At 35.4% G+C, this 24696-nt stretch overlaps 1 protein-coding gene across 3 annotated transcripts; it reads left to right on the top strand.

The window, feature by feature from the left end:
- The first annotated feature begins 1882 nt into the window (after window positions 1-1882).
- Window positions 1883-20911, top strand: LOC146999835 (eukaryotic translation initiation factor 2 subunit 3, Y-linked). 3 transcript variants are annotated; one of them, XM_085834399.1, is made up of 12 exons: window positions 1883-2018; window positions 2592-2655; window positions 2907-3034; window positions 3116-3237; window positions 4438-4532; window positions 5689-5847; window positions 6623-6691; window positions 7156-7250; window positions 7920-8064; window positions 10573-10742; window positions 15526-15698; window positions 20467-20911. In XM_085834399.1, exons 1-12 carry the CDS (start codon window positions 1950-1952, stop codon window positions 20528-20530), a joined length of 1353 nt encoding a protein of 450 aa, XP_085690525.1. In that variant the 5' UTR covers window positions 1883-1949; the 3' UTR covers window positions 20531-20911. The 3 variants fall into 3 exon arrangements, with proteins under 3 accessions (XP_085690525.1, XP_085690524.1, XP_085690526.1); XM_085834398.1 differs by having other exon boundaries at window positions 6623-6757; XM_085834400.1 differs by lacking the exon at window positions 15526-15698 and having other exon boundaries at window positions 6623-6757.
- Window positions 20912-24696: the final 3785 nt, after the last annotated feature.

The raw sequence follows: 24696 nt of genomic DNA, 5'->3' as shown, positions 1-24696 counted from the left end.
CCTTCCCCCCTCTCTTCTTTTAGGATTTCGTATATTCAAGCATGTCACATTTAGGATTTCATATATTCAAGGATGTCTCCATGTGACCACAAGTACTACCTTAAACTTCTGATCCTCCTGCCTCCACTTTCTTGGTGTTAACAGCACTAGGAAACTAAGACTGCAAACAAAGCAAAGCACTTTAACCACTGCGATATATTTTTAGTTCCAAGTATTCTTTTTTTTTAAAGATTTATTTATTATTATTTTATCTAAGTACACTGTAGCTTTCTTTAGATGCATCAGAAGAGGGGGTCAGATCTCATTATGGATGGTTGTGAGTCACCATGTGGTTGTGGGATTTGAACTCAGGACCTTTGGAAGAGCAGTCAGTGCTCTTAATCACTGAGTCATCTCTCCAGCCAGCTCCAAGTATTCTTAAGCATAAATTTGCCTCTACCTTGTTTTTTGTTTCCTTTCTTTTTGCTATTTAGTTTTCTGAAATCATGTTTATGAAGTTCATGTTGCCCTGAAACTTGCTATGCAGATCAAGTTTGCAATGAACAAATAAATTCCCAGAACCCTGTATTAGGATTAAAGCCATATTTACTTTTTTTTTAAAGGTTTACTTATTATTATAAATAAGTACACTGTAGCTGTCTTCAGACACACCAGAAGAAAGAGTCAGATCTCATTACAGATGGTTGTGAGCCACCATGTGGTTGCTAGGATTTGAACTCAGGACTTTCAGAAGAGCAGTCAGTGCTCTTAACCACTGAGCCATTTCACCATCCCACATATTTACTTTTAAACAGATATTTGCTTCCTAAATTATTTCACCAAAATTAAATATCAAATATAGATGTATAAATATAGTTATTTCTATTAAAGCGGGGTTTTTTATGGTTTTGGTTTTTTGTTTTTGGGTTTTTTGTTTGTTTGGTTTTGGTTGTTTTGGTTTTGGTTTTGGTTTTTTTGGTTTTGGTGTTGGTGTTTTGGTTTTGGTTTCTCTGTATAGCCCTGGAACTCACTCTGTAGACTAGGCTGGCCTCAAACTCAGAAATCTGCCTCTGCCTCCTGAGTTCTGGGATTATAGGCGTGCGCCACCACGCCCAGTTTTTTTTTTTTTTTCGGTGAAGTTTTTTTTTTTTTTTTTCGGTGAGTTGTTGGGTTTGTTTGTTTTTTTATGTTTCCTTGTCCTCTCTCTCCTACTTGACGCCTGCCTACCCGCTCCCCTTTTCTGTCTCTGTCTGTCTCTCTTGCCAGTTTTTGATTTGTTTTTACAAGTTCTTTTTGTTATTAAATAGTTCTTTGTCTTAAACGATGTAAATAACTTCTACCGTGTTGCATATTAACTGTAAGCTCTCCAGTTTTGTTTTGTTTTTCCCTGCTCTGCCGTACCTAACTCTTCACCAAAAATTCATAGGCCGTCTTGTGTCCAGAAAGACCACAAAATACCCTTCAGTCAATCTAGATTTATTAAACTAAATTATCATCTGAGCAAATAAATCAGGGTTAGGGTTAGTAAAAGAAATCAGAAAGTAATCTGATCGCTCACATAAGTTAAAATTCAAGTGCCTGAGACACTGAGGGAACCTAAGACATGAGGCTACCTTTAATCCCGCCCCGGAGTTGGGGGTGAGGGTAGGGGTGGGGATGGAGGTTAGGATGGGGTGGGGCTTTCACTGGGGCTGCCCTTGACGTTGCCTGCACTAATCGTTATGAAGTCCATGGCAAATAGCTGTTGAAACTTTGTATATTATTTTTCAGTAAGTTTCGTACAACTCAATATACAAAGTCACTCAGAGTAAAGTCCTCGTAATAAGGCTACACCTATGTTTACTGTCCGTTCTTCCAGGCCAGATTCTTAGTCAGCCTTTTATCCGCCATTTTACAGCCCCGCCCATAGGCTTGTGCGTTTTGTGACGTGACAGCGGAGGCCACAGCCACTTCCTTCTTTCGTGAGCAAGATGGCGGGCGGACAAGCCGGTGTCACTCTCGGGCAGCCGCATCTTTCTCGTCAGGATCTTGCCACTTTGGTGAGATTTTCCTTCCTGAACTGCTATGTAAAGTCCATAGTGGGCAAAGCGTTGGATTTAGGTTGTCCTGGCGCGAGAAAGGAGATCGGTGATACCGACTGTATTTCAGTCAGTGACCAAACCCTGGAACTGAGAGCCTGTCGTTGAGGCTTTATTAATGTGACTTTTTTTTTTTTTTAAACCTCTGACTTTGAGAGGGGATCATATGATAAACAGTAAACGTTAATCTTGTTATAAATACGTGAAAAAAGGTTTTTACCGTCGTCGAAGTCCGCGAGCTCTGATGTAGTGAAACTGAATTGATTTTGTACGGAGAATAATGTTCTTCTTTTTTTAGTTTTCTCGACCGCTAAAATCCTTGAAAGATTGCTACGAAAATGTACCTCTAGAACATCTGTTTCTCTCCGTACATTTCAAAAAATACTTTAAAAAGTAAGATAGAGACAGGAAAAACCCCTTTTAAAATAGGATCAGAAAGGAGATGATGCAGCGCTGTGTATTGTAAACCCATGGGTTATAGGAAAATGTTGGTTTCTCCTGAATGGCAATGGTCTTAAAAATGTCTCCTTGCAGGATGTTACCAAGTTGACTCCGCTTTCACATGAAATTATCAGCAGACAAGCCACAATTAATATAGGTAAGAACAACTGTAGTCTTGCTTTGTAGATTAAGTGGGCGTCTCAGGCTCACAGAGGTCTACTGGTCTGTGCCTCCTAAGTGCTGGGATTAAATGCTTGCATTTAAGTTTAATCAGTATAAAAAGTACTTTCAGTTACATTTGAAAACAATTTGTGAAAAGGTGAAATTGACATTATATCATTGTACGTTATATAAAGTCTCAAAGTACTTGTTGTAGTTATGTGCATAACAGCTTTTTGTTTTTTGTAGGCACAATTGGTCATGTTGCTCATGGAAAATCTACAGTTGTAAAAGCCATTTCTGGTGTTCACACTGTCCGATTCAAAAATGAACTAGAAAGGAATATTACCATAAAACTTGGATATGCTAATGCCAAAGTACGTAATATACCGTGGACGTAGGAACTTTTCTAATTAGTAATTATTGCAAAAATTCATTTTTGTCTTTGAAATTTTCAGATTTATCAGCTTGATGACTCAAGTTGTCCTCGACCAGAATGTTACAGATCTTGTGGAAGTAGTACACCTGATGAGTTTCCTTCAGATATTCCAGGGACCAAAGGAAACTTCAGACTAGTCAGGTGATTATTTCAATGCTTAGTTGAATAATTAGAATTATTAAGTAATTAATTAAAGGTCAGATTGATACAAATTTCTATTTTAGTAAACTGGGTTAAAAAAAAAAAACAACTTGACTAATACCTCTTTTCTAGGAGATGTGACAGTTGCTTAGTAGCCTAATTTTTTAAGGGCTGGAGATGCTTGCATCAAGCATCTATAAACCACTTCAAAAAAAATTACTTACTGTAAATATAATTTTAAAACCATTTGTTCAAATCTCCAAAACTAATTTGTACAAATCGTAAGATTTGCTATATAGGGATGAAGTCATTAGATAAAATTTTCTTTTTTCCAGATATCTCATGTTTTCCCCCTCAAACTTGATAGATTTAATAGCAGACAATAAAACAAATTACAAGGATGAAAGTAAAAATTGGGGCCATTGTGTAGTGGTGAATGTTTTAATCCCAATATTTGGGAGATAGAGGCAGATAAACCTCTCTGAGTTTGAGGCTAGCCTGGTCTACATAGTGAAACCTTTTATTAAAAAGAAAGAAATAGAAAATTAAGGCACCTCTGAACAGTACTGTACAATTAGTGAAAATAAATACTTTGATTATTCAAGAAGCTAAAACTGCCAAAGACTATAAAATATGAAAGAAATAATATGATAGACCTGTAATTATTAAATTAATTTGGCTGGACCTGGTACTAGGGCATGTAATTCCCATTTGGGGGGGGCTAAATTAGTAGGTCCACAAGTTTTAAGACCTTACAAGCTGCTTACGTTTTTCATTTTGAAGTTCTGAAAGCATCCCAATTCTTAGCTACTCCTTTGCAGCAGAATTATTCCCAGTATGATCTAAATCTATATGTGGGGGGAGGGTCCATACAGACATTCATAAAAATGTGGAAGTTACAGGTGGCGATCATGTGTCTTTCTGTTATTGTGCTCTATTGTAATTTTGAGACTGTTTATTACTGAACCTAGAGCTTATTAGTCAGCCTGACAGGTCCAGTAAGCTTCAGAGATCATCCCCTTTCCACCTATGTGCTGGAATTACAGACTCAAGCTATAGGTCTTTTTATGGGTGCTGGTACCAAGATCTTCCCATATGTATAAGTACTTTACTTACTAAGCCATTTCTCTAGCAAAAATCTAAAGAGTGTGTAATCTTTTTATTGGTTAATTTGAAGACTGATGATTATTTCTCCATTAGACATGTTTCCTTTGTTGATTGTCCTGGTCATGATATTTTGATGGCAACTATGCTGAATGGGGCAGCAGTGATGGATGCAGCTCTTCTGTTGATAGGTAAAGTCAGAATTGGTTTAGTTAAGTCAGTGTAAAGTCTTAAGAACTTTTAAAGTTGTTAAGGACCATAAGATAATATAAATGGAAAATTTCCAACAAGAAAACCAAAAATACTAATTCTAATCAGCTATCCAAAAAAAAGAAAAACACTTATAGTGAATACACATAGACTTTTCCAGAAGCATGGAACTTGGTTATACTTCTAGATAAATTAATATCCCAACCTAGGGAGTATGATCCTAATTGTGCAAAACAAATTCTTCTTAATAGAACATCTTAATAAATAACATTATAACATTTGTGTTTATTTTCAAAAGTGATTTTTAAAAAAAGATTTACTTATTTATTTATTAATTATGTGAGTACACTGTAGCTGTACAGATGGTTGTGAACCTTCATGTGGTTGTAGGGAACTCAATTTTTTAGGACTTCTACTGGCTCTGGTCAACTCCACTTGTCGCTCAGTTCCTGCTTGCTCAAGCCCAAAGATTTATTTATTATTATACATAAGTACACTTTAGCTGATTTCAGAAACCAGGAGAGGGAATGAGTTCTCATTATGGGTGGTTGTGAGCCACCATGTGGTTTCAGGGATTTGAACTCAGGACCTTCAGAAGAGTAGTCAGTACTCTTACCTGCTGAGCCATCTCGCCAGCATGTGATATTTTTCCATTTTGTTGATACTTAATATTTTTGTTTGTTGCTATGTTTAGGAAAGTACTTCAAACCAAAATGTATTAATTGGAACTACAAATATAAAGTTTCTTTTGTTCAGGAATTTGGCATCTTTGCCTCAAGTCTTTTTCAGGCTAAAGAAGAGTATGAACATAAACTTAAATTTGTACAGGGTAAGAACCCATAATACCTAAGAATCACCTTGATAGACAGTAGATGTACGTTAAATATGGTACTAAGAGTTGCAGTTATCCTAAGATTTATGTGCATCAGGGTAAGTTTTTAAGACCTCTTGAGTCTTGGTTTCACCTCTGCTGAAGTAACTTAAATTTTTTTTTTTTTATGACAAATTTTGTTCTGAGGCATTATATCCTAGAATTGGTCATGAGTAAAACAATTTAGTCTATTTTTATTAGGAAAGTAAGTCTTAATACTTGGTTTCAATTGTTTAAAACATTTTTTTTCTTTTAAATCAATTTAGCGGGTAACGAATCTTGTCCTCAACCTCAGACTTCTGAACACCTGGCTGCCATTGAAATTATGAAGCTAAAACATATTTTGATTCTGCAAAATAAAATTGATTTGGTGAAAGAAAGTCAGGCTAAAGAACAGTATGAACAGATACTTGCATTTGTACAGGGTAAGATCTCATAATACTTGAATGTTTGAGTCACTTTGGTAGACATTTAATTTAGTATCTCACTTAATGTACTAGATCATCCAAACACAGAATTTATGGTGTTAGTCCACTATCTTTTCATACTTCATAAAACTTATTTTTAAGCTTGATTTAAAGTATTGTTTCTGACTTAGATATAATGTACATACATTTAGTCAAAACATTATATTCTAGAATCATCAGTTTTAACATTCAATTAATAAGCAAGTACTGCCAATAGTCTTTAATAAATAATGCTTGTAATTTTTATTTACTAAATGGGTAAATTGTGATTTCTGAAAGCTTTTACAATTGGCAGTGTTTCCTTGCTTGCAGTACATATATTTAATCACTTTTATTGGTAGTATTTAACATATCTTAATAACATTTTTCCCTAAAAGGACTTCTTATTTAAAGATGAAAATGTCATAAAGAGAGTAACCATTTCTATTTGTTGGCTAAGATGTGTGGGAGTACATTAGAATATATTTTTAGTATATTTAAGTTTTTTTAAAAAATTATTCATTTGTATTTTATGTGCATTGGTGTTTTCCCTGCATCCATGTCTGTGTGAGGGTGTCAGATCTTGGAGTTACAGTTATGAGACCCCATGTGAAAGCTGGGAATTGAACCAGGTTTCTCTGGAAGTGCAGTCCGTGCACTCAACCCTCAAGCCATCTCTACTTCCCAGCCATCTCTCCTGCCCTATTTAATTGTTTTATGAAGTACATAAACATGTCTGAATTTTGCCATGTAGGTACAGTAGCCGAAGGAGCTCCTATTATTCCAATTTCTGCTCAGTTAAAATACAATATTGAAGTTGTATGTGAGTATATAGTAAAGAAAATTCCAGTACCTCTAAGAGACTTTACTTCAGAACCCCGACTTATTGGTAAGGACTTCACCTTTTGGCCCTTGATTGAGTTTTTTTTTTTTTTTTTTAATTGTTGGTTTTTGTTCTCTTTTTTCTTTTTCTTTTTCTTTTCCTTTTGCTTTTTTTTTTTTTTTTTTTTTTTTGGTTTTTTGAGACAGGGTTTCTCTGTGTAGCCCTGGCTGTCCTGGAACTTACTCTATAGACCAGGCTGGCCTCGAACTCAGAAATTTCGCCTGCCTCTGCTTCCCTCCCGAGTGCTGGGATTAAAGGCGTGCACCAACACACCCTGCCAAATGGAAGAAAGATTTTTTTTTTCCTGTTTTTTGTTTTGTTTTGTTTTTCTTAATACATTCATTTCTCTTCAATGATATTTGTTATTTGTTCAAGGACTAATTCTTCTCCTCTTTCTTGGCTAGTTATTCGGTCTTTTGATGTTAACAAACCTGGCTGTGAAGTTGATGATCTTAAAGGGGGTGTAGCTGGTGGTAGTATTTTAAAAGGCGTATTAAAGGTAAATTATATTCTAAACTTTTTATTGCAACTCCTATTTCCCATAAAGTAAGTTAAAATCTATAGTTTTTTTTTTTTAAGGAGAAATTTACTGTATATTGTGTTCTTTATTTTAAAGAAATTTTAATGGATATTTTTGTATTTATGAATATTTGTGTATATGTATGAATACCATATGTGTACCTGGTACCAGAAGTTGGATCTCTCTGGAATTTGAGTTAGTCTGTTATGAACTGCCATGAAAATTATGGGAACTATATTCTGGTCCTCTGCAAGAGCAGTAAAATCTTCTGTTTTATGAGACAGGGTCTCTGTGTAGCCCTGGTTGTCCTGGAACCCAAAGAGACCTGCCTGCTCTGCCTCTGCCTCTAAGTACTGGGATTAAAGGCTTGTGCCACCAATACTATCACTAAGCAAGCTGTGAGGACTTGTCTAGTGCCATGTATTGTCTTTTAAATGTTGCAGTATATATTTTGATAAATTGGTTAAAAGTAATGTGTAAATTGAGTTGTCATTTCAAAAATCTGTTTATGTTCATTTTATTATTTTTAGAATGTACAAAATTATTTTTGCAAATGGGATAGATAATTTTAGTAGTCTTCCTTTTGGTACATATTACATTAAAAGGCCATTGCTAATCTCAAGAATGTCATTTATTTGTTTGTTTTAGGTGGGCCAAGAGATAGAAGTGAGACCTGGTATTGTTTCTAAAGACGGAGAAGGGAAGCTTATGTGTAAACCAATCTTTTCCAAGATTGTATCCCTTTTTGCAGAGCACAATGATCTTCAGTATGCTGCTCCAGGTGGTCTTATTGGTAAGAATTTTGTACTCATTGATAAATATTTCTTCTTGGTTATTTGATTACTTTCATGGAGGGTGAAAATGTATTCAAAGGGCTATTTGTCCATATAATTAGATAATCTTATTCAGTATGGAAAAGTGTGTCATGCAAATAAATAGTTGGTTAAGATTTTGGTTTTATAATATATGATGTATGAATATGAGTATATTCATAAAGCAGAAGGCATTTTGCTTATGCATGGGTTGACTTTTCTAATCTGTGGGTATGCATGTATATATAATGTGTGTTTGTGATATAAACAGAAGTACTGTGGCATGCATATAGAAAACAGAAGATAACCTTGGGTATTGGTCTTTAACTTTCATCTTGTTTGAGACAAGAAATCTCTTTATTTACTGCTCACACACCAGGATAATTGGTCCACAAGCTTCTGGGGATTCTACATCTGACTTTCATCTTGAAATAGTACTGTAATGACAGATGTCTACTACTGTCCCCAACATGATATAAAATATATATAAATATATATATATATTATAATAGTATAATATATAATAGTATAATTTTTCAGCAATAACAAGTATAATGGCTTAGCAATTTAAATGTATTGTTATATTTTTTAATTTGGGCTTATCATATATAGTCAGGGTTTTATAAGGATGTTTTAAAAATATATAGACAGGTATGAGTATTTCTTTGCATATATTTATATGTACCACTGTATGCTTGATACCTTCAGAGGCCAAAGAGGGCTTTTGGATCACTGTCTTTTCCTTTAAAGTAGTATCTTTCTTTAAAGTTTATAAAAAAATATAGACAACAGAAAGATGCTTAATCTTAGTTTTATGTTTTAATCTATTCATTCAGCTTATATCTATTGGTTTGCAGTGTTATAATTGTTATTGAAAAGAATGTAGGTTGCAGTTTCTTTGGTTTTGTTTTATGTTTCAATTATAGCTTCACTTGTATTTCTTCTATATTGTCTATGTATGTATGCGTGCATTCATTCATTCACTCATTCATCATTCATTCTTCTCATTCATTCATTCATTCATTCATTCATTCATTCATTCATTCATTCATTTTTCGAGACAGGGTTTCTCTGTATAGCTCTGGCTATCCTGGATCTCACTCTGTAGACCAGGCTGGCCTCAAACTCAGAAATCCGCCTGCCTCTGCCTTCCAAGTGCTGGGATTAAAGGCATGCATCACCACCGCCCGGATATATTGTCTTCACTTCAGTCCTAGCTATTGCCTCCTGTTCTGTTCTGTTCAAGGGTTGACCTGTTGGATAAACGTTTTTAAAATCTATTTGTATTGTGGAAAGTTTTTTTTCCCTTCAACTAGTTTTGCTGGATATGTAACTTTAAGTGGCTGTCCTAGTCTTTTAGGACTTGGAATGCAATACTCCAGGCTTTCATAAGTTTCCTTTAAGAAGTCACCTTATATTCTGATAAGGTTTCCTTGAGTATGACTTTAATTCTCTTGCAGCTATCAATACATTTTCTTTGTATATATTTTTAGTGTTTTAACTCTGATTTGCCAGAGTTTCCTTTCAAGTCTTATGTATTTAGTGTTCTCTGTGTTGCTTATATTTATATGAGTGTGGCTTTACATGGTTTGGAAATTTTTCATTTGTGATCTCTCAGTTTATGCTGCTGACCTGGATTTTTTCTTTCCCAGCTATTCCTTATTTCCAGGGTCTGTTCTTTTTGCATTTCCTACGTGTTCTTGTATTTTAATTTTTCTTGCCATATTCATTGCTTATTTTTTCTAGGTCCTCTACTTTATCTTTGATTTTTGTTTGTATCATCAGGGCTAGCCCTGGAGGACAGATGGATATTAATATCTATATCTGTATATAGGGAATGAAGTTTTCCTAGAGTCAAGAAGGCTCATCAGGCTAGGCTGTTATAAGGGTGTAGGATGTGACTAATACTAGGAGAGTGGGAGTAGTGGAGATTGGTTAGGTTTGAACTACAAGGAGAGGGTGCAGCTTGGGCTATAAACACTGGAAGAAGATACAAGTAGATTATGATGTTCCTACATTCACAGGGTGTGGGTTCTAGACAGAGCCTGGAGGTTGTATATGACATTGACAACTAAAATATAGTGGGAAGGGTAAAAGAGTGCAGTTATCCTGTCTGCCTATATGTTGTGGCTATGGGGTCTCTGGTAGAAAGCTGGGCTTGGAGACTGCTTTGAGTCCCAGAGGAAAGGAGATTAGCTGGTGGGAGGGGATGTGCTGAAGTATATGGTGACAGAACTAGAGGGACTCAAAGAGTGCAGGTAGTATACTTGGGTCAGCACCACATGTGATAGCTGTGGTAGGAAGTGAGTTTGAAATCTACAGGGGACCAAATGAGTGAGTTTTAGAGATCTTTGGAGATATTTAGTTTTATTTAGGTAAAAGTGGCAAACAAAAATGTATGATTTATGTTATTCTATATAGATTTATTGCTTCAGTTTTTTATGAGTTTTAAACAAAATATAAAGCTATGAATACCTACATTTTATTAGGAGTTGGAACAAAAATTGACCCAACGTTATGCCGAGCAGATAGAATGGTTGGGCAGGTCCTTGGTGCTGTTGGAGCATTACCTGAGATATTCACAGAATTAGAAATTTCCTACTTCCTACTGAGACGGCTCCTAGGTGTACGTACAGAAGGAGACAAGAAAGCAGCAAAAGTGAGTTCATTTTATAGTAACTGTTTCAAAGCAATGAAATATTTTGTTTAGTGTTTTAATCTTTTTTAGTTAAAATGGAATTGTAAAAGAAGTAAATAAAGCCGGGCGTGGTGGCGCACGCCTTTAATCCCAGCACTCAGGAGGCAGAGGCAAGCGGATTTCTGAGTTCGAGGCCAGCCTGGTCTACAAAGTAAGTGCCAGGACAGCCAGGGCTACACAGAGAAACCCTGTCTCGAAAAATCAAAAAAAAAAAAAAAAAAAAAAAGAAGTAAATAAATTGGAACTTTCTATAAGGTAATCACCCAATAGAAAAGTAACTTTTGGGCTGATGAGGTGGCTCAGCGGTTTAGAGCACCGACTGCTCTTCCTAAGGTCCTGAGTTCAAGTCCCAGCAACTACCAACCACATGGTGGCTCACAACCATCTGTAATGAGATCTGACTCCCTCTTCTGGAGTGTCTGAAGACAGCTACAGTGTACTTACATATAATAAATATTAAAAAAATACTTAAATAAATAAATATTAAAAAAAAAGAAAAGTAACTTTTTATGTTACTTTTTAAGTTTTACATTTTTAAAAATTACGTTATTGTGTACCTGTATGTTATATGTATTGCTATGGCACATTTGTGGAAATCATAGATCAACTTTGTAGAGCTAGTATACTGTTTAGATAGGGTCTCAAAATTAAAGGGCCACAGCAAAGTACCCTTACCCACTAAAACACCTCACTAGTCCTAAATTACAAATTTATTTTACATTGGCAGAAAGAGAGTTTATTGACAAGAGCTGTATGATGAAAGAGCTAAATTCTGAAAAATTTCATACCATAAAATTTGATATCAGAGCTGGGCGTGGTGGTGCACGCCTTTAATCCCAGCACTTGGGAGGCAGAGGCAGGCGGATTTCTGAGTTCGAGGCCAGCCTGGTCTACAAAGTGAGTGCCAGGACAGCCAGGGCTACACAGAGAAACCCTGTCTCGAAAAACCAAAAAAAAAAAAAAAAAAAAAGATTTGATATCAAAGATCTATATAATATTCCATGACTATATAAAAGATCCATCTCAGCCTGGCAGCCTAGATTGTAATTTCAGGTGAAACACAAAGACTGGCGGTGTTTGAACACCAGTCTATACTGCAGTATGTAGTTCAGTCTGGTTGGTACAGACCCTAAATCTACGATACAAATTTAGTCTACCTCTAAAAATAGGTTACCAATTATAGCACTAACTAAAAAATAAGTGAAAGTTCTAAAAGAGGTTACACATTTTCATTAAGGGCATAATGGCATAAAAATATTAAGTAGATCCTAGTATTCTAATTCCACAGATATAACTTAAACTGTTCAGATGCCATGTAATTTGTGAACAATTATGAGGTAGATAAGTATTAGCTGCCAGAGCTATTCTCATAGCTCTATTGACAGAAGCATAATGCTCAAGTTCAGATCAACATTTTTTTAAAAAGTTACTTTTTTTAAAGATTTATTATTATATGTAAGTACACTGTAGCTGTCTTCAGACTCACCAGAAGAGGGCGTCAAATCCCATTACAGGTGATTGTGAGCCTCCATTTGGTTGCTGGGAATTGAACTCAGGACCTTTGGAAGAACAGTCAGTGCTCTTAACAGCTGAGCTATCTCTCTAGCCCCTAGATCAAGATTCTTTTTGTTTTTTTGCTTTTTAAATAATTACTATAATTTATTTATTATTATACTTCAGACGCACCAGAAGAGGGCGTCAGATCTCATTATGGGTGGTTGTGAGCTACCATGTGGTTGCTGAGATTTTAACTCAGAAGCTTCAGAAGAGCAGTCAGTGCTCTTAACCATGTAGCCATCTCACCAGCCCCAGATCAACATTCTTAAAGTCTTTATGTTTTGTAAAATGTCATGTGAGTGTGAATAAATAATATTCCTACCTCTGGATTAAATCCTTGACAACAACATCAACAAAGTGTCACAGTAAGAATTCTGTATTAAAGCTCAAGTTCTAGTACCCACATAAGGTCACTCACAACCACCTGTTACCTTAACCCAAAGGGACCTGAACCCTCTTTTAGCCTTCATTAGCATCTGGAAATGTAAACACACATAATAAAGGAGGAAAATATAACATAAATGGGTATGTTACTTAGCTTCTGGACAACGTAAGACTCCTTTTCACAAAGGCCAACAGTTTATACAGAAACTCCTCTGGTCAAAGTGATAAAACTTAACCACTGAGTGCTTCTGCCTTCTAAATGTTCTTAGCCAAGTTCCCATCTCAACCTGTCAAGGCCAAGAGTGTATCACAGAAGAGATGAGAATTTAAAAATGGTCTATAGGGAGAAGTGCTACAAACATCAAAATTCAGAGGCACAGTATTTGCAATCCTGAAAACATAGCAGCAATGGATACTTGCACAAACAGAGACATTCAAAAGTCAGTTGTGGATAAAAGAAGTGTCCATTGGATCCCATCACTTTCTAAGGAGCTAATGATTTAATTCCTGTAGAAAGGGGTGTCATTCTCTACACCAGTGTAGTCATATTGCACAAGTTTGGTAGAATGTTGTTCAGGGGGAAAAAGAAGGGTGAGGGGAGTAAGGGGAAAAGAATATGTTGAATACATGCACAAAACTGTCACAAAACAGAAAATACCTAGACTAAAATTCACAATTTACTCTTTCCTTGCTTTTTTTCATTTACTTTTAAAAATACAGATGACAGTTTATGACCATATTAATATTACTACTACTATTGCTAATACATTCATTCACAGATTACAAAAATAACAAGACAGGAAGTCTTTTAAGCTCCAAAGCAACTAATAGTAAACAAAAATCAAAACCTGGAGAACAGAATTTGATGGGGATTATGTTACAGAAAGACTTACCTATGTTCTACTAATAAAAACATTGGATATAGTGGCTCTCAAAAATGCTAAAAAGGGGCTGGTGAGATGGGTCAGTGGGTAAGAGCACCCGACTGCTCTTCCGAAGGTCAGGAGTTCAAATCCCAGCAACCACATGGTGGCTCACAACCATCTGTAACAAGATCTGACTCCCTCTTCTGGAGTGTCTGAGGACAGCTACATTGTACTTACATATAATAAATAAATAAATAAATCTTTAAAAAGAAGAAAGCCAGCAGGGCTGTTTAAAAAAAAAATGCTAAAAAACAGCAGTATACCCTTACCCAGTGAAATACCTCATCAGTTCTAAATTTCAAAACAGAAGGAGTTCTGAGGTGGTGTCCTAGAACAAGTGCTTGTCATGCAGCATTAGGAACTAGACTTTAGATCCCTAGCACCCATGTAAAAGCCAAATCTAAAACTACCATAAGATAAAGTAGTGGGTTACAGTTCTAACTGAAATATGATGTTAGACACTTTTTATAAATGAGTAAATAAATGGATGGATAGACAGATGGGTGAAATAACAGAAGTCTAGGGGTTGAGGTGGAGATGTAGATCAATGATTATGGTGATTTAAATAAATACTTGGTTCCCAGATCATAATCTATTATCTGAAGAGGTCAATATGTGTCATTTTGAGTGTAGGTTTTAGGTTTTAATGCAACATACCATTACCAGTTACCTGTTTCATACCTGCAGTTCAAGGTCTGAACCCTCATTTCTGTTTCTACCATCATTCATTGATTTCACCATCATGGACTAAGCACTACAATTATAAACAAACTCTTTCTATAACTTCCCTTGGTTGTACTATAGCAATAGAATAGTAACTAATACAACAGTACTTACTTGCTGTTCAGGCGCCAATTCTGCCTCAGACCCTCTGGATCCTTTTGTCTGTGTGGAACTGGTCTCTAGTTGCAGGTGGGCAAAGAGTCGGCGGAAATGACTGACAGATGCACACAGGAGATTGTGTAGAATCTGAATGTATTGTCACAAAGTGAACACCAGTCTTATATAGTACAGAAAATAAAAGGGGTAGGAAGTCACATCAGGCAAAGTACATTGAAGTTACCTGACACAAAACAAAGGAATGACTTCAAAGGGACTTACAGGAACCAGGTAAATGTTTACAGTAAAGATAAAGCAGTCCTGCCTAGGGTCAGCTAAATGACAGGTAAGGATTTCACACCCTAGTCACAATTAGTGCTACTCCTTTGAGCCTCCTGAAAGCTAGCACCAGGAGGTTCTCATGAATAACACAATACCACAGCCCCTCTATTTCCTAGGCTTTGATAAATTCTTGTATGGCTGTAACTTTTAAGTATCTGGAGAATCTCCATTTGTCAGAAGAATTCACCAACTTGCTTCTAATATGCAATGTATACAGCCTGTACTGAAGATCTCAGTGGGATTCCCTAGCTCTTTCATGGTAAACCCACCTATTCGCTAGACCATTGTTTTTGGGTAAAACTGGCTACTGCCTCAAGTAAACACTACAGACCAGCCCTGAGCTATTCTGGCTTGGTTCTTTTGTAATGCCTAATTAGTTTCACTGTCCAAGCTCCTCGGCTTCAAGCATTTTCTAGGACATTGGAACATTGGCAAAGGCAGAATTCAATCTTAAAAGGCACTTATAGAATACTAAAAGAGGGCACATGGATCCATACACCAGACTAACTCGGGGATAGGGTATGAATATAAGGGGTTATGAGAAAGGCAAAGTTCCAGGAGGTGAGTTTCCTTGAAACTCTGCCTAGTGAGTGCTTCCAGGTCTCTCGGCCTGCCAAGCAAACTTCACTGGAGTGTGCGTAGCAACTTACCTATCAAGGCTTTAATCATCACCTTGGGAATTAAGTTAATTTTTTTTTTTTAAATAATTTTTCTAGGTTCAAAAGCTATCCAAGAATGAAGTACTCATGGTGAACATAGGGTCCTTGTCTACAGGAGGCAGAGTTAGTGCAGTCAAGGCAGATTTGGGTAAAATTGTTCTAACCAATCCAGTATGCACAGAAGTAGGAGAAAAAATTGCTCTAAGCCGACGAGTTGAGAAACACTGGCGGTAAGTTCTTCAGTTTTGTTACTGTTCAATCAAGAAAAAACAGCATATATATTTTCATGTGGGACTTTGCGGGTTTTATTTTATTTTACTTTTTATTAATCCTCTGGTCTTACATTTTAGCAACATCTATAGCTGTCTTTTTACTTTTTATTTTGGGACAGGTCTTCACTTTGCAACCTGGTCTAGAATTTGTGATCCTCTTCTGCCTCCTACACTATCACACATAGCTTTAACATCATTCAGTTTCATAGCTTTAATTTTCAGCTGTATATTCCTTTACATAGTGTTAAAACTGTGACAGCCATTTTAAATTGTATAGTTTATTGGTAATGAATCCATTCACATTATTTACTGTACTCTCACTAATCATTCTTTATAAAGCCTCAAAAACAAATATTAATTATCAACCATAACTGAATGTTACATTTTTAGTTCAGTCTTTGTTGTGTGTTTGAATGTCCTAATATCCTAAATAGCCTTTTTCTTTTTTTTTTTACAAATTATATAATTTAGTTTTTTTCTAATATTTTTCTTGGTGTAGGGGTCTTGAGATTAAACTATTTATAGTATGTATCAGAATTACTATTGAATATGTAACTAATGAGCTTTTTTCCACCAATCAGTGGACATGGGCTGCTCCCATTTATTGCCTGTATTCAGAAAGCTGTGAATGTTACTCTATATTTTTTTCTTGCAAAACTACACTTTCAATTATTTAGGTTACCATAAAGGAGTAGTTTATATGTGTGTATATTTAATGTGTATATAGACCCTGTGTTCTAAACAAACAAAACCAGCCAATGTTAAAAAGAAATTGAGACTTCTAATTGGTCTTTTCTGACTTGTATATTCTAGATTATTGTTTCTTTTAAGATATCTTTTGTGTTTTAATCTATTTTTACTTTAGTGGGTTTTTGTTTTTAATACTTATTAAAAAAGGACAGCTTTTTGGAAAGCAAAAGGACAACTTTTCACTCACTGGGTACTGGGATGTCAAACTCAGGTCAGGTTTGGTGGTAAGAGCCATTTCTCTAGCTTAATGAAAGTTCTCTTAAATAAGCAAACAACTTTAACCAAATTGCTGAAGATAGTTATATTCTACACATCAAAATACTTACTTTGTACCACCATTACCTGAATAAGCTATTGGTAATTCATAGTTGCTGGAAGAGGGAGAGATAGTTTTCTTTAAATGTGTAGCCTGCTGAGAGCATTAATATGCTTCAGTAAATGGCCCCAAACCTGTGAACATATAGGTAGCAATAATTGGGATTTTTTAAAGTGGCATAAGACACAAAGCTCACTGGGTAAGGAGGCAAGGGATAGATCTGGCAGAAAACAAAGGTTGGATGAAAAAAAATACTTTGTTCTCATTGCACAATGCTTTCTCCTAAAGCACTTGTATTGGCTGGTTCCCTTTTTAGCATTATATTACATGTACCATTGCCCTCTGTTTCTTGCTTAACTTAAGGACTTTACTCTTTTTCAACTACCTTACCAGTTTTACAATTTTAAGTTACATATACATAAAATTCATGTATGTGTGTATTTCTTTTAAGAGCTGCAGTATTAATCTATATCATGTTTGTAATTGTCTTTTCCTGTTGCATCATTACACAACACATTTATTATAATAGTTTCTTGATACTTTAATATGAAAATACAGCTACCAGTGTCTCGGGTGCATTTACAGTACATGTATTTTCCTATCATTTACTTATTTGAGCAGTGCATTTTTAGATTTAAATTTGAGTCTCTTAGGAAGGAGAAAAGTTAAAAACAAACAGAAGAATACTGGTGTAAATATTGCTGTGGTGTCATTTATGTTCAGTATGTATACAAGTTTTCCCTTATGATTTTTTTTTTTGGTGCCATATTTTAATTTAAAAAAAAATTGTTAGTTTAGTGGGCAACCCTATGGACTTTGTGCTGAGCTCTATTATGGGTCTCAGGAGTGGAATTTGTGTTACAGAGTTTTAACTTTTCTATACATAGTTGTGATTTGCAAAGTTTATTTTATAGACATCTAATTATAGTTTTTGTATACAACATCTTAAAATTGTGAAACCTATATTAAAATGAAAGCTTTTTAGGAGCTGAGAATATAGCTTTGTCACAATTCTTTTGAAAATTGACCTATTCTTCTATCTTGATGAGGCAGGGTTTCTCTCATTTTGCTGCCGTGTTGTTTACTTTTACATTAGTTGGCCTGAGAATGGCTAACCAATTTTTCTGGCTCTTACTGTAGGAATGCCAGCTTTAATTATTTTTATTCTATGTGTATGAGTGGTTTGCCTATATGGTTGTCCACCACAAGCATGAGCAGTGGGCAGAAGATAGAATCTGATTTTCTAGAACCAAAGTTACAGATGATAATCTTGGGAACAAAACCTAGCTCCACCACAAGAAATAATCATTGAGAGACTGCTCAAGCCCCTCTTTTTATTATTTTTAGATGAGCAGGTCCAGTCATAATAGACTTCTTTTGCTTTAATTTATTGGGAAACTTTCAAGTTACTTTTTTATTTTATATGTTTGAATAAAGTTTATTTTCATTTTGTGTTTGTGTGTTTTGTCTACATGTATGTCTGCGCATTATATTGTATGCAGTGCCTTCAGGAGAGAATATTAGATACGCTAGGGCTGGCGTTACAGAAGGTTGTGCCAACCTTGCAAGGGCTGGAAATAGAACCCTATTTCTCTACAAGAGATTTATTGCTCTTAGTTGTTGTGCCTTCTTTCCACCTCTAAATTTTCATTTTTGAAAGATAGTTTTATCAGATACTGCAATCAGTTTGCTAAGATTTTGCTTTTTGGTTTTTCTAGCACTTTATTTTACCCTACTTCCTTCTGGTTTCCAGAATGTTTTCAAACAGGAATAAAAGAATAATGTCTGTAGGTACAGTCTTCTCTACCTAGCTTTTAAAACTATTTTTATTTTCCCAGGAGCCTTACTTTGTTTTTTGAACCTAGGCAAAATCAGTGCCTTAGATACAAGATCTCTTGCAGATTGTTTTATCTCCCAGCGTCTGACACAACTCCTAGGTCAGGCAAGATAGAAATTAGTCCTTTGGGTAACTTATAAGTCAGGACTTTGAAAATAATTTTCATCCTTCTTATTCAAAATCTGCAATTTGGTTGACATTCACTATATATATAGCTCTACATCTAGGGATGGAGTTCACTTAGAAAAAGTAAGAACCTTGACATTTCCTATGATTTTGAGAACAAAGTTTTAAAATTTATTTGTTATCTGTCTGTCTGTCTGTCTGTCTGTCTGTCTATCTATCTATCTATCTATCTATCTATCTATCTATCTATCTATCTATCTATCTATCTATCTATCATCTATCTATCATCTATCTATCTATCTATCATCTCTATCTATCTATCTATCTATTTATTTAAAATATTCACCCGATCCTTTGACTTGGTGTCAAGGATCTTTATAGCTTTGGTTTTTTACTAAATTTGTTTAGTCAGTATGCTTTTAGGTATTTGGTATTTATATAGGGGCAACAAATTTCTCCTGAAGCTTTCATATTGTTATTTTCTTCTTTAATAAAGTCTTGTAATTGTAGACTTGAAAACTACTTAACTCTTGACTAAGTGAGAAGCCCAACATCAAAAAGAGCAAACTTTAAAAACCAAAGCAATGGTTCCCTGACGTATTAAGAAAATCTTTTCCATGAGTTTGATCATCAGCATTAAAAACATGCAGGAAGCCAGACGTGGTGGCGCACGCCTTTTATCAGAGGCAGGCAGGTTTCTGAGTTCAAGGCCAGCCTTGTCTATAGAGTGAGTTCCAGGACAGCCAGGGCTACACAGAGAAACCCTGTCTGGATAAAAACAAAACAAGACAAAAACAAACTAACAAAAAAGACACGTAGGAAAGAAAGGAGAGAGTGAGTCAGGCACAAAAGAAAAGCCAGTGGTGGTGTTGGCGGCAGTGGTGGTGGTAGTGGTGGTGTGGGAATGAAATTTAACTTGTTTTTATTTAAACTTGTATCTGTTGAGATGCAAACACATTTTTTGAAGCATTTTCAGGAGAAAATATTTTATGTATTTTTTTAGTCTATTGAACTCAAGGAATCTACTGGATTCCTTTAATCCCAGTATTTGAGAGGCATTGGCAGGAGGGTCTCTCTAAGTTCCAAAACAGGCAGGACTACATAAAGGCTCTCTGTCTCAAAATGAAATAAAAGCTACCTTATTTTCATTTATTAGCATGCTTCTCAGAGTATTTTGATCACCTTTACAAACTCTTTTGGATAGGTAGGCATATTACTCTGGAAGAATATTTACATTTGAGTTCTAGAATTGTATCGTTGTTTGTTTGTTTGTTTGTTCCCTTGTTTCTGAAGAGTTGCTCTGTTACTCAACAGAACTTTGTCTTCTTTCACTTAAAAAAGAGGGCAGGGAGATAGCTGGAGAGGTGGCTTGATGATTACAAACAATTGCTGCTTTAGAAAACCCAAGTTCCATTCCCAGAACTTACTTAGTGGCTGATAATTGTCTGTAACTAGTCTGATACCTTCTTCTGGCCTCTACAGGGATTGCCCAGACCTGATAGCCAGACATAGATACACTTAAACTCTGTAAGGCTATAGGAATCAAAGGAAATTAGGCATTCCTTTATAGAGAAGTGTACTATGAGAGCCTGCTTGAACTCATAATTAGGTAAAGTAAAACTGTTGTAAAGTGATTATGTGATAATGCTGATGAAATGGATTTAAATACATGATTTCCTTCTATTTTAATTTTGCAGTTTAATTGGTTGGGGCCAGATAAGAAGAGGCGTGACTATCAAGCCAACAATAGATGATGAATGAGATGATACATTTGGATGAAACCAGGAATTTTTTCATAACAGTCTTAAGAGATATTTTCAAATCTAAAAAGTAGAACATCTAAAGTTTGAAATAAATTTCACAGCTTATTATTATACTAGTAAAAACTGTCAGGTTATTTTCATTTTCAGTAGAAAAAAATTGATGTCTGTAAAAAAATGACAAACTTCTTGATACATTTAATCTGCAGTTCAACAAATAGTATTATTGTTGTAGCTTGATAGTTAACAACTGTTGCTGTGTACCACTGAACTTACAGTAAAGAAAGTTTTTCTTATGTTTGAAGGAGTTACCCTAATAAAAACTTGAAGGCTGGATTCAATTTTGCCTCATATTTTACAGTGCTTTAAACTTAACACAAAATTAATTGGTTCAAAATTGTCTTTTTGAGCATGAAAGCTCATTTACATGGAAAATGTCTCTGTAATTTTTCCTCCTTTATTCCTACAAAACAGTTCTGTATTTTGTCCCAATGATTACTCCTAAAAACTAACAAGTCTCAAATGTGCTTTTAAACATATATGCGTGTACACACACACAAAATTAAAGAATAGTAAAAGGCTTAGTATGTTGATATTCTTAAAACAAAGACTCTAATTAGGTTTTTCCCAAATATGACTTATAGCAAGGATTAAATAAAGACAAAAAGGCAAAACAAAAGAACCCCCCCCCCCTTTTTTTTTTTAAAAGGCTGTTGTTTGTATTAAGTAAAAAGTTTAAGATATTTTATTTGACCTGGACCAGTGCTTTTAGTAGCAAGGTCCTAAGGGGGAGGATAGGATAGAAAGACCATAAAGGTAGAAAAATTGGAATCAGTTTTAGGTTACTTTGGGTTTTGTTTAGGAAGTCCTGCATCTTATAAAGTTTAAGGGAGAAATGAATGAAGCCAGTAGAAAACTTAATTGCTTAGTGCAGTGTTGTGCAAGAGGAACACAGTATCTCAAGGGCAGCTAAGACCATACACAGTAGCCTTGAAACTGGTAAGTCCAGACCTATTCAGGGAGCTAACTCCTAGTTTCCAAGAACCAAAACTTAAATTTGTTTGAAGCTTTGGGAAGGGCATGCTAGGTTCCCATAGTCCTTTATAAGAGCTCTTTAAAGAACTAGTATTAAACTGCTTCTCAACATTTATTGACTCATTTTATACTCAAAGTTGGCAAGTTGGTTAAGAACACTGACTTACATTTAAACTCTAGGTAATGTCATGCTGAAGAATAACATTAAATGTTCTTTTAAAGGAAAAACGTCAGTTCTCAACATTCACATGACATTTAACAACCTTCTGTGACTCCAATTCCATAGGATTTGATGCCCCTTTCAGGCATGTACAGCTACTGCATGAACTTAATACAGCATCAGTACACATCAAATAATTAAATTGTGGAAGGTTGGCAAGCTGGCACATATTAAATCCTAGCCTTTGGGAAGCAGAGACAGGCTGATTGTGAGTTTGAGGCCAGTTTTGTTCACCTAGTTCTGGGCTTCTAGGGATGCCTAGGTACTGTCAACAAAATGTGTAAAGTATTTTGCAGTGTGATAACGATTTGTGAAACATGAATAGTGTACATATGAAGATCTGTAATAATGAACATTTAGGCTTTTGTGTCACAGTTAACAATGCTTTTCTTGTCAGGTAAGTACATTAAAGCAGCATTACTTAAGTATCAGCACATGTGACTCTGAATCCTCCCATATAATGTAGTTATTTCATCATAGAGATACTGAAATGTCATTTAGAGATGTGGAGTTTGACCTGTGAACAACATAATTTTAAGTCTCCCTGAAATCCAGACATTACTACTTTTCCTCTCAATCCCCCAATAATTTTATTTTTTATTCATTTCACATGATCACATCCTCACTGCCTCTCAGTTCCACCCTTACAAATCCCTCCCTCCATTGCCCTTTCCTCAGAGAAGGGGAACCCTGCTTGGTTACCGCCCCATCCTGGAACATCTAGTCCCAGTAGGACTGGACCATCCTCTCTCACTTGAGGCCAAACCAGGTGGTACAGGTAGAGGGAAGGGGATCTAATGGCAGGGAACAGAGACTGAGACAGCTCCCACTCCACTTGTCAGAGGAAGCACCTGAATGCCAAGCTGCATATTGCCATTCCGTCCTATTAACATTGTCTTTTTCATTACAGAAGCTTTTCAGTTTTATGAAATCCCATTTATCAATTGTTGATCTTAGGGCCTGAGCCATAGGTGTTTTGTTCAGGAAATTTTCCCCTATGCCAGTTAAGTTTGAGGCTCTTCCCAATTTCTCTTCTGTGAGAGTTTGTGCATCAGGTTTTATGGTGAGGTTCTTGACCTACTTGGACTCTTTTAGTGCAGGGTGATAAATATGGATCTATTTGCATTCTTCTATATCCTGATATCTAGTTAAATGAGTACCATTTGTTGAAGAAGCTTGCTTTCTTCCATTGCATGGTTTTGACTTCCTTGTTGAAAATTGTCCATGGTATGTGGGTTTACTTCTGGGTCTTTGATTCTATTCCATTGGTCTGTTTCTGTACCAATAACTGTTGTGTAGTAAGATTTGTGTCTGTTTCTGTATATGCAGTTTTTATCACTATTGCTCTATATTACCCTATTGCTTCAAGTTTGGGATGGTGATTCCTCCAGAAGTTCTTTTATTGTACATGATTGTTTTAGCTATCATGGGCTTTTTGTTTTTCCATGTGAAGTTGAGAATTGCTGTTTCACTGTTGGTTAAAAAATATGTTAGAATTTTGAAATTTTAAATTTTAAATCTGTAGATTGCTTTTGGTGAGATGACCATTTTCATTACATTATGATTCCATTACGTTATTAAGATCTTTGCATCTTCTGATAGTTTCTCCAGTTTTTCAGGGTCTTTAAGTTCTTCTCATATAGATCATTTACTTGCTTGGTTAGAGTTACACCAAGATATTTCATATTGTTGGTGTTGTGACTATTTTGAAGGGAGTTGTTTCCTTATTTTCTCTCTCAGTTTATGATTTATTTCAAGGAAGGCTAATGATTTCTTTGAGTTAATCTTATATCCAGTCACTTTATTGAAGGTGTTTATCAGCTGTAGAATTCCCAAGTAGAATTTTTGGGAACACATACATACACACACATTTATATATAATAATATATATTATCATCTGCAAATAATGATACTTGAACTTCTTTCCAATTTGTATTCCCTTGATCTCCTTTAGTTGTTTAATTTTTCTATTGGAAATTTCAAGTACTATATTGAATAAATAGAGGGAAAGTCAACAGCATTGTCTTCTCCCTGATTTTAGTGGTATTGCTTTAATTTTCTCACTGTTTGATATTGGCTATTGGCTTGCTGCCTTTCATTATATTTAGGTATGTATCTTGTATCAGTGATCTCTCAAAGACTTTTACCATAAAGTGGTGGTGGATTTTGTCAAAGGCTTTCTCAGCATCTAATGATGCTGATGGTGTTTTCTTTCAATTTGTTTATATGGTGGATTACATTGATAGATTTTTGTATATTAAGCCATCCCAGCATCCCTAAAATGAAGGATACTTGATCCTGGTGGATGATTGTTTTTGATGTGTTCTTGATTTTGGTTTGCAAGTATTTTATTGAGTATTTTTATATCAATGTTCATAAGAGAAATTGGTCTGAAATTCCCTTTGTTGAGTCTTGTATGACTTAGATATTTGGGTGACTGTAGCCTCATAGCATAAGTTTAGCACTGTTCCTTCTGTTTCTATTTTGTGGAATAATTTGAGGAGTATTGGTATTAGCTCTTCTTTGAAAGTCTGGTAGTAAGAAATCTGTGTTAAAATGACCCTGGACTTTTCTCTTTTTTAAAATAGTAAGAACACATGTTTATTAACAGATAGGTAGAAAACCAGGACCTTTATTTAGTAAGCATTAGGAAATGTGAAGAGGAAAATATGCAGATGCTCAGAACCCATCCAAAACCTAGGGTCAGGGATTACATTTTAACAAGTCCCCAAATATAAAGCTGACCCACAGTAATTTGAGGACCCATTCATCATACCTGGGCAAGTAAACTGTGGGCAGGATAATGCAGGCCTAGCAGAGGAAGGTTCAAAGATAAAACTATAATCTTTAAAGGGCCTGTAAGATGTAGAAGATGAGGAAAAACTGCCATGTGTCCTAAGGGATTCCTAACA

Source organism: Mus caroli, unplaced genomic scaffold (assembly GCF_978045245.1).
Source record: "Mus caroli unplaced genomic scaffold, Mus_caroli_1 scaffold_34, whole genome shotgun sequence".
NCBI lineage: Eukaryota > Metazoa > Chordata > Mammalia > Rodentia > Muridae > Mus > Mus caroli.
Note: the sequence above shows the minus strand (reverse complement) of the source record. Positions and strands in the feature narration are given on the sequence as shown.